The sequence below is a fragment of the Ovis aries genome, chromosome 15, assembly GCF_016772045.2.
Source record: "Ovis aries strain OAR_USU_Benz2616 breed Rambouillet chromosome 15, ARS-UI_Ramb_v3.0, whole genome shotgun sequence".
Lineage (NCBI taxonomy): Eukaryota > Metazoa > Chordata > Mammalia > Artiodactyla > Bovidae > Ovis > Ovis aries.
The window spans coordinates 16,548,935-16,561,558 of NC_056068.1; the positions used below are offsets into that span (position 1 = coordinate 16,548,935).

Sequence of the window (12,624 nt, forward strand, 5' to 3'; positions counted from 1 at the left end):
CACTATTTTATCTTCCAGCTCAATGATGCGTTCTTCTGCTTCAGATATTCTACTATTTATTCCTTTTAAAGTATTTTTAATTTCATTAAGTGTGTTGTTTGCCTCTGTGAGTTTATTCTTTAATCCTTCTAGATCTTTGTTAATTGATTCTTACATTTTCTCCATTCTATTTTCAAGGTTTCTGATCCTCTTTATTATCATTATTCTGAATTCTTTTTCAGGTAGTTTGCCTATTTCCTCTTCATTTATGGACTTCTGTGTTTCTAGTTTATTCCTTCCTTTGTGCAGTATTTCTCTGCCTTTTCATCATTTTTTTTTTTTTTTCAAACTTACTGTGTTTGAGGTCTCCTTTCCCCTAGCTTCAAGGTTGAATTCTTTCTTCCTTTTGGTTTCTGCCTTCCTAAGGCTGGTCCAGTGGTTTGTGTAAACTTCCTAAAGGGTGAGATTTGTGCTGAGTTTTTGTTTTGTTTTTTTTTTTTCCTCTGATGGGGCAGGGCTGAGTGAGGTGGTAATCCTGTCTGCTGATGATTGGGTTTGTATTTTTTTCTTATTTCTTGTTTGGATGAGACATCCTGCACAGGGTGCTACTGGTAGTTGGATGATGCTGGTTCTTGTATTCAAGTGTTTTCCTTTGTGGGAGTTCTCACTATTTGATACTCCCTAGGATTAGGCGTTCTCTGGTGGCCTAGGGTCTTGGAGTCAGTGCTCCCTCTCTAAAGGCTCAGGGCTTGAATCTCTTGCCAGAAATGGAGATTCCACCGGTGATTTGTTATGGCATTCAGTTCAGTTCAGTCGCTCAGTCGTGTCCGACTCTTTGCCACCCCATGAATTGCAGCATGCCAGGCCTCCCTATCCATCACCAACTCCCAGAGTTCACTCAGACTCAACATCCATCAGGTCAGTGATGCCATCCAGCCATCTCATCCTGGGTCGTCCCCTTCTCCTCCTGTCCCCAATCCCTCCCAGCTTCAGAGTCTTTTCCAATGAGTCAACCCTTAGCATGACGTGGCCAAAGTACTGGAGTTTCAGCTTTAGCATCAGTCCTTCCAAAGAAATCCCAGGGCTGATCTCCTTCAGAATGGATTGGTTGGATCTCCTTGCAGTCCAAGGGACTCTCAAGAGTCTTCTCCAACATCACAACTCAAAAGCATCAATTCTTCAGCGCTCAGCCTTCTTCGCAATCCAACTCTCACATCCATACATGACCACTGGAAAAACCATACCCTTGACTAGACGGACCTTCACTGGCAAAGTAATGTCTCTGCTTTTGAATATGCTATCTAGGTTGGTTGTAACTTTTCTTCCAAGGAGTAAGTGTCTTTTAATTTCATGGCTGCAGTCACCATCTGCAGTGATTCTGGAGCCAAATAAAAATAAAGTCTGACACTGTTTCCACTGTTTCCCCATCTATTTCCCATGAAGTGATGGGACTGGATGCCATGATCTTCGTTTTCTGAATGTTGAGCTTTAAGCCAACTTTTTCACTCTCCTCTTTCACTTTCATCAAGAGGCTTTTTATTCCCTCTTCATTTTCTGCCATAAGGGTGGTGTCATCTGTATATCTGAGGTTACTGATATTTCTCCCAGCAATCTTGATTCCAGCTTGTGTTTCTTCCAGTCCAGTGTTTCTCATGATGTACTCTGCATAGAAGTTAAATAAGCAGGGTGACAGTATACAGCCTTGACGTGCTCCTTTTGCTATTTGGAACCAGTCTGCTGTTCCATGTCCAGTTCTAACTGTTGCTTCCTGACCTGCATACAGATTTCTCAAGAGACTGGTCAGGTGGTCTGGTATTCCCATTTCTTTCAGAATTTTGCACAGTTTATTGTGATCCACACAGTCAAAGGCTTTGGCATAGTCAATAAAGCAGAAATAGATGTTTTTCTGGAACTCTCTTGCTTTTTCCATGATCCAGCAGATGTTGGCAATTTGATGTCTGGTTCCTCTGCCTTTTCTAAAACCAGCTTGAACATCAGGAAGTTCACGGTTCACGTACTGCTGAAGCCTGGCTTGGAGAATTTTGAGCATTACTTTACTAGCAATGCAGTATTTGGACGCAATCTCAAAAACGACAGAATGATCTCTGTTAGTCTCCAAGACAAACCATTCAACATCACGGTAATCCAAGTCTATGCCCCAACCAGTAACGCTGAAGAAGCTGAAGTTGGAATGGTTCTATGAAGACTGACAAGACCTTTTAGAAGTAACACCCAGAAAAGATGTCCTTTTCATTATAGGGGACTGGAATGCAAAAGGGGGAAGTCAAGAAACACCTGCAGTAACAGGCAAATTTGGCCTTGGAATGCAGAATGGAGCAGGGCAAAGATTAATAGAGTTTTGCCAAGAAAATGCACTGGTCATAGCAAACACCCTCTTCCAACAACACAAGAGAAGACTCTACACATGGACATCACTAGATGGTCAATACCGAATTCAGATTGATTATATTCTTTGCAGCCAAAGATGGAGAAGCTCTATACAGTCAACAAAAACAAGACTGGGAGCTGACTATGGCTCAGATCATGAACTCCGTATTACCAAATTCAGACTTAAATTGAAGAAAGTAGGGAAAACTGCTAGACCATTCAGGTATGACCTAAATCAAATCCCTTATGATTATACAGTGGAAGTGAGAAATAGATTTAAGGGCCTAGATCTGATAGAGTGCCTGATGAACTATGGGCAGAGGTTCATGACATTGTATAGGAGACAGGGATCAAGACCATCCCCATGGAAAAGAAATGCAAAAAAGCAAAATGGCCGTCTGGGGAGGCCTTACAAATAGCTGTGAAAAGAAGAGAGGTGAAAAGCAAAGGAGAAAAGGAAAGATATAAGCATCTGAATGCAGAGTTCCAAAGAATAGCAAGAAGAGATAAGAAAGCCTTCTTCAGCGATCAATGCAAAGAAATAGAGGAAAACAACAGAATGGGAAAGACTAGAGATCTCTTCAAGAAAATTAGAGATACCAAGGGAACATTTCATGCAAAGATGGGCTCCATAAAGGACAGAAATGGTCTGGACCTCACAGAAGCAGAAGATATTAAGAAGAGGGGTGGCAAGAATACACAGAAGAACTGTACGAAAAAGATCTTCATGACCTGGATAATCACGATGGTGTGATCACTCATCTAGAGCCAGACATCCTGGAATGTGAAGTCAAGTGGGCCTTAGAAAGCATCACTACAAACAAAGCTAGTGGAGGTGATGGAATTCCAGCTGAGCTATTTCAAATCCTGAAAGATCATGCTGTGAAAGTGCTGCACTCAATATGCCAGCAAATTTGGAAAACTCAGCAGCGGCCACAGGACTGGAAAAGGTCAGTTATGGCATTAAAGGTAAAACAAATACCCAAACATAAGAAACCAAAGATGATCCACAGACAAGTGCAGTTATAAAATCAGGCAAAGAATAATTAAAATAATGGAATATACACATATATACCCAGAAGCAAACTCAAAACAGTCCAACAAAAATAAAGTACAATAGACTGACCCTGTAAACAAAGGAAACCAAAAATGATATCCACCAGTTAAGGACAAAATTAACTGAAGCACAAACTAGAAAACAAAACTAAAGCAAGATGTCAACTGGGGAATAAAGCAACGAAAACAAAACAAACAAATATGGTGAGAAAAAGAAAGGAAAGAAAGAAAAGAATAGAAACGCAAAGTTAAATAGAGGTAAACAAAGATTTATATATATTAAAGATTAACTGCAAAGGGAAAAGGACAAGAAAAGGATGGGAAAAGGACAGGAAAAGGATAGGAAAAGTAAACAAAGGAATAAATGTAGAAAAAATAATAATAGGTTTAAAAATCTTTTAAGTTAAAATTATGTAAGAGAGAAAAAAAAGGAAAACTCCACAGAAGTTGAAAAGGCCAATGTAGAGGGAGAGGTTTATTATAATAGCAATACAGCGTGTGATTTTAAAAAACTCAAAAGCTTAATTAGATCTCACAGTGCTAATAAAACTGACAACTACAACACAGGGGACAAAAAGGAAAAGTGGAAAAATATCCAAAATAAACTACAGAACAAGTCAAAGTATAAGAATAATAAATGTTTTTCTTGAGTCTCTGTTGTTAGCATCCTTTCCCTCACTGGGAGTCACAGTCCACCTCGCCTCTCTAGGATGCCCTCCAACACTGTGCTGGTCTCTGGACCTGCTATGGGGACAGCTCAGACTCTAGTCTGGTCCTTCTCCTGTGTGGTCTTGCCTCCAATGTCCACAGCTATCAGAACGAGTACATTTTCTTCTGTGGGAGCTCTCAATGTCCTTTTATATATTCCATAAATGCAGAGTCTGCCTAGTTGATCATGTGGATTTAATCTACAGCCGGTATAGCTGTGGGAAGGTTTTGGGTCTTCCTCCACACTGCCCCTGGGTTTCAATTGTGGTTTTATTTCCACCTCTGCATGTGGGTCATCCACTGGGGTTTGCTCCTGAGGCTTCCCTAAAGGACTTGGGTTTGCCCCTGTGAGGGCCAGGTGTGGAGGTGGGGCAGCTGCTTGGGTTGCAGGGGTTCTGGCAGCACCAGGTACCAGCTAGGGCAGCAGGAAATATAGTGCTCTAGAAGGGTAGGGCAACCAGTACTGGCCAATACGCTCCAGTATTCTAGCCTGGAGAACCCCCTCCCTGACAGAGAAGCCTGGCAGGCCACAATCCACAGGGTTGCAAAGAGTTGGACAAAACCAAAGAGAACCCATGTGCATAGGTGCAAGTCTTTTTTGCCTGTGGCAGCTCTGCCCTAGTGAGGGTTAAGCATGAAGGTGGCATGGCTGCTTAGGTCGAGGGGACCCTGATGGCACCAAGTGTGCAAGGACACAGACTGCCTCAGCTGCAGGAGTTACAGCCCTATCAGAGTCTTTTTTCAAGCCTCTAGTAGTTGGCAATCAGAAGGCCTCTTTGGCTAGTCTTTCTCCATAGCTCCACCCCTTCAGGCACTTAAGAGGGCTCCCTTGCCTGGGGTCCTTCTCTATTGTTTGGTGCATCAGGCACATAGACAGGCCCCCCAACTGGGATCCTACTCTGTAGATTGGCGTGTCAGGCACTTAAAGGGGCACCCTGGGTGGGGTCCTATTCTGTTGTTCTGCGTGTCAGGTGCTTGATGGGCCAGCCTCTCTATTGTTCAGCTACCAATGGTGGGGTATGGGGAGAGAGAGGCTACGGTGATTGATCCACTATACATGACTCAGCAGTATCGTCTTGCTTCCATGGCTGCCTGACTTTCCTCCACAGGCATGTCCCACCACTATCTCCTCCCTCATGTCCCTTCGGTCCATCTCTACACAGTCAACAGCAGTCCTTGCCCTGGGATTGCTCCAGAACCCTTACACTCCAGCTCACAGCTGCTGCGGCTTTTAGGGGACCTGCGTCCCTGTCTGGGGCACACATGACTGCAGCAAGGACTGTCTGATTCTCATTCCATTTAGGCTGTCACAGATCAGCTGCTTCACTCTCAGCCTTAAATGCTGGACTCAGCAATTGCCCTGATGTGGGGATTGGACCCCTGCTTCAGTTCCCCTATCTGCTGAGGGCAGATCCAGTTCTACTAACACTCCTGTTTTTCCCCCTAGTTCCTTCATCCTACAGAGTTCTGCATGGTTCTATATATTCTTTTCTGGTAGTCAGGTACTCTGCCCACTCTCAGCTGGTGTTCTGCAAGCACTTCTGTGTCTGAAGGCGCACTCCTGATGTATCTGTGGAGAGAGATGTACTCCATGTCCAACTACTCCTCCGCCATCTTGTTCCTGCTTCCTGCCACTTAGTTATAAGTCTTTAGAGCAAGAAAGATAATACTTACTACTGTAGCAAAATGGTGAATAACAGCAATGGAAATGCAAGCATCACAAGATCCACTGCGGATTGGTACTGCCAAAGCATCACAGACAAAGGCCTGATATTGCCTCTCTCTACAAATGTCCACAAGATTTTGGCTATGATCACAGCCAATCTGTAAGAGATAAAGAATTTCAAACATCTTGTTTAAATGCCATAAAGTTATTAGACAGATTTCATATTCATTGTGAAAGGGTCTAAGACTATGATATTATCAGTTCTTACAGCCAGTACAAAATCATTTATATAATTTACAAGGCAGCATTTATTATCTTAACAGATATTAGATAGAATTCAAATTAGTGAATGGATGGAAATGAATGACTAGAATAAAAATAACACTGGTGGAAACAAGAAGTTCTAATTGGCATCTAATTTATCACCATTCAGAATCTTGAATTTTTTTTAATATTTTATTTTTTATCTTATTTTATTTGCCACGCCACATGGCATGTGGATCTTAGTTCCCTGACCAGGGATCAAACCTGTGTCCCCTGCAGTGGAAGCATGGAGTCTTAACCACTGACTGCCAGGGAAGTCCAATATCACACATTTTAAAATGGAAATTATGACATAAATAAAGACATTCAGTCTTTTGAGGGGGGAGCTACAAATAATAGGTTCAAAGTATCTCTTATTAGGATATAAACTATTTAGTAAAGATCCAGATGTCATGAGGATGGCTTATTTTTTCCTGCTTCTTTATACTTTTCAAGATGTATGACTTGCACCATCATATAATAAAATCACCCTAAATAAAGTTAAATAACTTATTTCCTTTTTCAAAGCTATTGATTCTTGTTCTGCTAAATATGTATATCTCAAGAAAGCTAGGCACCAAAGAATTGGTGCTTTTGAACTGTGGTGTTGAAGGAGATTCTTGAGAGCACTTAGACTGCAAGGAGATCAAACTGGTCAATCCTAAAAGAAATCTATCCTGCATATTCATTGGAAGGAGTGATACTGACACAGAAACCCAATACCATGGCCACCTGATGTGAAGAACTGACTCATCAAAAGACCTTGATGCTGGGAAAGATTGAATGCAGGAGGAGAAGGAGACGACAGAGGATGAGATGGTTAGATAGCATCACTGATGGACATGAGTTTGAGCAAGTTCCGGGAATTGGTGATGGACAGGGAAGCCTGGCGTGCTGCAGTCCACGGGATTGCAGAGTCAGACACAACTGAGTGACTGAACTAAACTGAACTGACAAGAATACAGTGTTGCATTTGAAATTTGTAAAATGCAATTGAATTAAATTTTTTAGTATAACCAAACCATTCTATGGCAATGAAAACAGTGAAGGCAGCTAACAGCATCCTTTAATCTCCCCAAGCAGGTGAGGCCTAACATACCTTATGGATATGTCCGGTTCTGTGGCAAGTATTTGTGGGTTAGGACTCTTGTCTTTTCTCTAGTTTTGCTATTGTTTTGTACACAGCTTTGCTGTTCTAAAGATACCATATATAGACGGAGTGACAGAGACAGAGAAAGACAAGAAAGAGAAAGAGAGAAAGTGCATGCATGCACATCCAATGTGCATATATAAACTAGGGAAGGAATTGGAGGTTAAAGTTAAATCACTAATGATTATCTCCAGATATTTCTTCTTAACCCAATCTCTACAACAGAGAGGAGATATATAAAAATAGATTTCATCTAACAGAAGTAGCCACATCAAGTTTGTATTTACTCATTGGAATTTTTGATGTGGTAAGTTTTGATGAATGCTGAAGGATCAGTATTCCCTCAATTCATCTGAGAATAAAGATGTGAATCTTTTCATCAAAACAATTCTTTCTGAGTAAAGTCACACTGCCATGTCAGTCATGCTTAATATGAATTTGCTCAATTTCTAATTAACATTCAATAGCTTCAGTATTCCAGCCCACAGCTGCATTAATACCTGAGGTATAATAAAAGGTAACAAGCTAGAAGTAAAATATAGTAATGTCATTTTGATTACATTTTAAGATGGAAAAGTACTAAGAGTCCTTTAGTAACAACAGTGGCACAATTCCTAATTAACTACTCTTGTTACCTGTGTAAGATATATAATTGGCCTTGTTGTTGTTCAGTGGCCAAGTCATGTCTGACTCTGTGACCCCATGGACTATAGCACACCAGGCTTTTATGTCCCTCATCTTGATATGTAGTTAGCAAGATAGTTTTTCTGACTTATTTGTTAAGCTACTGGAAACCTAAAAGTTTCCAATCTCTGAAAGGATCAGGTAGAGAGAAAAGGCAAATGTTTCAATTTTGTTTTATTGTTCTTGTTCAGCTAGTCAGTTGTGTCTAACTCTTTGTGACCCCATGGACTGCAGCACACCAGGCTTCCCTGTCCTTCACTATCTTCCTGAGTTTGCTCAAATTCATGTCCATTGAGTCAGTGATGCCATCCAACCATCTCATCTTCGGTTGCCTCCTTCTCCTCCTGCCCTCAATTTTTTCCAGCATCAGGGTCTTTTCCAATGAGTCAGCACTTTGCATCAGGTGGCGAAAATATTGGAGCTTCAGCATTGATCCTTCCAGTGGAAAAGAATCCCAAAGAACACAAGAGGCAGCAGCAATGAGACAGTAGGAAGAGTGCATCTGCAACACAACCAAATTCCATTCCTACTGGATGGGCAACCCACAAACTGAAAATACATCACAGAGTTTCTCCCACAGGACTGAGAGTTCTGAGCCCCAGGTAAGGCTCGCCAGTCTGCAAACTGGTATCAGGAGGAGGCCCCAGAGCATTTGGCTTTGAAGGCCAGAAGAGTTTGAGTGCAGGAATTTCAGAGGACTAGGGGAAACAGAAACTCCAGTTTAGAGGGGGCACACAAGGTTTCATGCATACCAAGACCCAGGAACTTGGTGACTTCACAGGAGCCTATGCTAGACATACATGTTGGTCTTGGAGGGTATCCTGCAGGGGCAAGTGTGTGTATGTAGGGGTAGGGAGGGCTCTGGCTCATTGCAAGGATAAAAACCCTGGTGGCAGAAGTACCAGCTCACTGGTGTGAGCTCTCCTGGAGACACCAAAACCTGGCCCCACTCAACAGCCTCTGGCTCCAGGGCTGGGATGCCTCAGGCCACATAACCAACAGGGAGGGAACACAGACCCACCCATCAGCAGACAAGTTGCCAAAAGTTTTCTTGAGCCCACAACTACCGCTTAAACACATCTTTTGACACAGCCCTGACCAGCTAAAGAACAAGACCCAGCTCCACCAATGGGCAGGTACCAGTCTTTCTAACCAGGAAGCCCACATAACCCTCTAGACCAGCTTTACCCACCTACAATCCTGCAGCCTACAATCTACAATGCTGCAGCCTACAGAATAGAGATTGCAAACACAGAAAGTGTCAACTGCAAATTGGAGCTTGCCAAGGGCATTTGCCATTGCCTCTGCAAGATTGAATCCTGTGCTGCTGCAGTTGCTAATGTCTGACACATCCTGAAAAAATGCAATTAAAAGACTCTTACTCCTTGGAAGGAAAGTTATGACCAATCTAGACAGCATATTAAAAAGCAGAGATATTACTTTGCCAACAAAGGTCCATCTAGTCAAGGCTATTGTTTTTCCAGCAGTCATGTATGGATGTGAGAGTTGGACTATAAAGAAAGCTGAGTGCCAAAGAACTGATGCTTTTGAACTGTGGTGTTGGAGAAGACTCTTGAGAGTCCCTTGGACTGCAAGGAGATCCAACCAGTCCGTCTTAAAGGAGAACAGTCCTGAATATTCATTGGAAGGATTGATGTTTAAGCTGAAACTCCAATACTTTGGCCACCTGATGTGAAGAGCTGACTCATTTGAAAAGACCCTGATGCTGGGAAAGATTGAAGGCAAGAAGAGAAGGGGACGACAGAGGATGAGATGGTTGGATGGCATCACCGACTCAATGGACATGAGTTTGAGTGGATTCCGGGAGTCAGTGATGGACAGGGAGGCCTGGTGTGCTGCAGTCCATGGGGTTGCAAAGAGTTGGACACGACTGAGCGACTGAAATGAACTGAACTGAACTGAAGGGAGTTCAGGGTGGAGAGTGAGGCACTCAGTGCTCCAAAGAAACTTGTAGAACAGGTCTTTACTTAGTTAGATATTTTCAGGAAATGATTTCACAATCCCAATCCTTGCATCTCCTCATTTTAGGAAGCACTAAGGCAATGGCAACCCATTCCAGTACTCTTGCCTGGAAAATCCCGTGGATGGAATGAGCCTGGAAGGCTGCAGTCCATGGGGTTGCTAAGTCGGACATGACTGAGCGACTTCACTTTCACTTTTCACTTTCATGCATTGGAGAAGGAAATGGCAACCCACTCCAGTGTTCTTGCCTGGAGGATCCCAGGGACGGGGGAGCCTGGTGGGCTGCCATCTATGGGGTCACACAGAGTCGGACACAACTGAAGTGACACTGCAATAGCAAAAAATCCCTACACAGTGACATTGTTGGTGGTGTTGTCACTAAGTTGTTTTTGACTCTTTGTGACCCCATGGACTACAGCATGCCAGGCATCCCTGTCCTTTACTATCTCCCTGAGTTTGCTCAAACTCATGTCCATTGAGTTGATGATGCCATGCAACCACCTCATATCTGTTGCCTCCTTCTCCTGCCCTCAATCTTTTCCAGCATTAGGGTCTTTTTCAGTGAGTTAGCTCTTTGCATCTGGTGGCCAAAGAATTGGAGCTTCAGCTTCAGCATCAGTCCTTCCAATGAATATTTAGCGTTGATTTCCTTCAGGATTGACTGGTTTGATCTCCTTGTTGTCTAAGGGACTCTGAAGAGTCTCCTCCAGCACCACAGTTCAAAAGCATCAATTCTCTGGCGCTCAGACATCTTTATAGCCCAAATCTCACATCCATACATGACTACTGGAAAAACCATAACTTTGACTACACGGACTCTGTTGGCAAACTAGTGTCTCTGCTTTCTAATACACTGCCTAGGTTTATCATAGCTTTTCTTCCAAAAAGCAAGTGTCTTTTAATTTTGTGGTTGCAGTCACTGTCCGCAGTGATTTTGGAGTCCAAGAAAATGAAATATGACACTGTTTCCACTTTTCCCCAACCTATTTGCCATGAAGTGATGGAGTCAGATGCCATGATCTTTGTTTTTTGAATGTTGAGTTTTAAGCCAGCTTTTTCACTCTCCTTTTTCACCTTCACCAAGAGGCTCTTTAGTTCCTCTTTGTTTTCTGCCATGAAGGTGGTGTCATCTGTATATCTGAGATTTTTGATATTTCTCTCAGCAATCCTGATTCCAGGTTGTGAATCATCTAGCCCAGCATTTCATATGATGTACTCTGCATATAAGTTAAATAAGCAGGGTGACAATATACAGCCTTGATGTACTCCTTTCCCAGTTTTGAAGCAGTCCATTGTTTCATGTCCACTTCTAACTGTTGCCTCTTGTCCTGCATACAAGTTTATCAGGAGGCAGGTAAGGTGGGCTGCTATTCCCATCTCTTCAAGAACATTCCACAGTTTGTTGTGATCCACACAAAGGCTTTAGCATAGTCAATGAAGCAGAAGTAGATGTTTTTCTGGAATTCTCTTGCTTTTTCTGTGATCCAGCAGAAGTTGGCAATTTAATCTCTAGTTCCTCTGCCTTTTCTAAATCCAGCTTGTACATCTGGAATTTCTTAGTTCACTTACTACTGAAGACTAGCTTGAAGGATTTTGAGCATAATCTAGCTAGCATGTAGAATGAGTACAATAGTACAGTAATTTGAACATCCCTTGGCATTAGCTCCTCGTAACTAGCTGGAAACCATTTGTAAAATAGGCACTTGATTGCACTGAACTCTCCCTTCACCAAAATCATATACATTGACCTTCCCCCACTACCATTTTGGAACAGTTTCTCAGAGCTGGCTGAGCTGCTGTCTCTGGAGCAGCAGTCCTCATTTTGCCCCAAACAAAACCTAACTTGCACTCTCATGTAGTGCATCATTTTTTAGTCAACAGTTATGGCAACCAGTGAAGCAACCCAGATGGACTTCCCCCTTCACCTGAACTCTACAAGGAAGCAGAGCTTTGGTACCAGCAGCTGTCCCTTGGGGCAATCTGCTTCCTCAAGGAATCCAGATGAATTTCACTAAGTCTCTCCTGGTTCTTTGATCTCCTGTATTGGTTGATGATACTGAATTTTATTTGGCAGTTAAGCAGGTTACCTACCCCTCCGAGTTGAAAGATACCGGGGGGAGGAGGCCAGCTGAACTATACTCAGACATACCCACTTATGGTCTAGACACTGAGGGAGCTCAGTTGTAAGATACTAAGAAATACCCCTCCAGTAGAAAAATTTGGGGAGGGTGGGAAGGGATGGTTGAAAGACACCAGGAAAAACCCACCCAGTGGAAGAGTACTGGAAGATACTGAGGTTGTTCAGTTATAGGAGACTAAGTGGTCTGTGCTGAGTTAGGTAAGAAGCTGACATGAGGCTCTTCCTCAATTCAGGTGCCTTAATAGAATTTGTTGGGATAAAAGTGAAGACTGAATTTTATCCACAACACATTCAACTTAAAATGGGAATAGAGCCTCTTAGAAACAAGGAGCATCAGAAAGCAGCTTCTAACACTCCAGCCAGGGTTATGTACATAAAAAACTTATACTTGCAGTTCAGTTCAGTCGCTAAGTTGTGTCCAACTCTTGGCGACCCCATGAATCGCAGCACGCCAGGACTCCCTGTCCATCACCATCTCCCGGAGTTCACTCAGACTAACATCCATCGAGTCAGTGATGCCATCCAGCCATCTCATCCTCTGCCGTCCACTTCTCCTCCTGCCCCCAA

The 12,624-nt window shown here is 42.8% G+C and overlaps 1 protein-coding gene across 1 annotated transcript in view; it reads right to left on the reverse strand.

Moving 5' to 3' along the window:
* ALKBH8 (alkB homolog 8, tRNA methyltransferase) overlaps positions 1 to 12,624 on the reverse strand; it is a 137,113-nt gene that overhangs the window by 3,896 nt on the left and 120,593 nt on the right. The window contains exon 11 of the mRNA XM_027979164.3: positions 5,806 to 5,955. Coding sequence (XP_027834965.2) covers positions 5,806 to 5,955 — 150 coding nt within the window. The remainder of the gene's footprint in view (positions 1 to 5,805; positions 5,956 to 12,624) is intronic.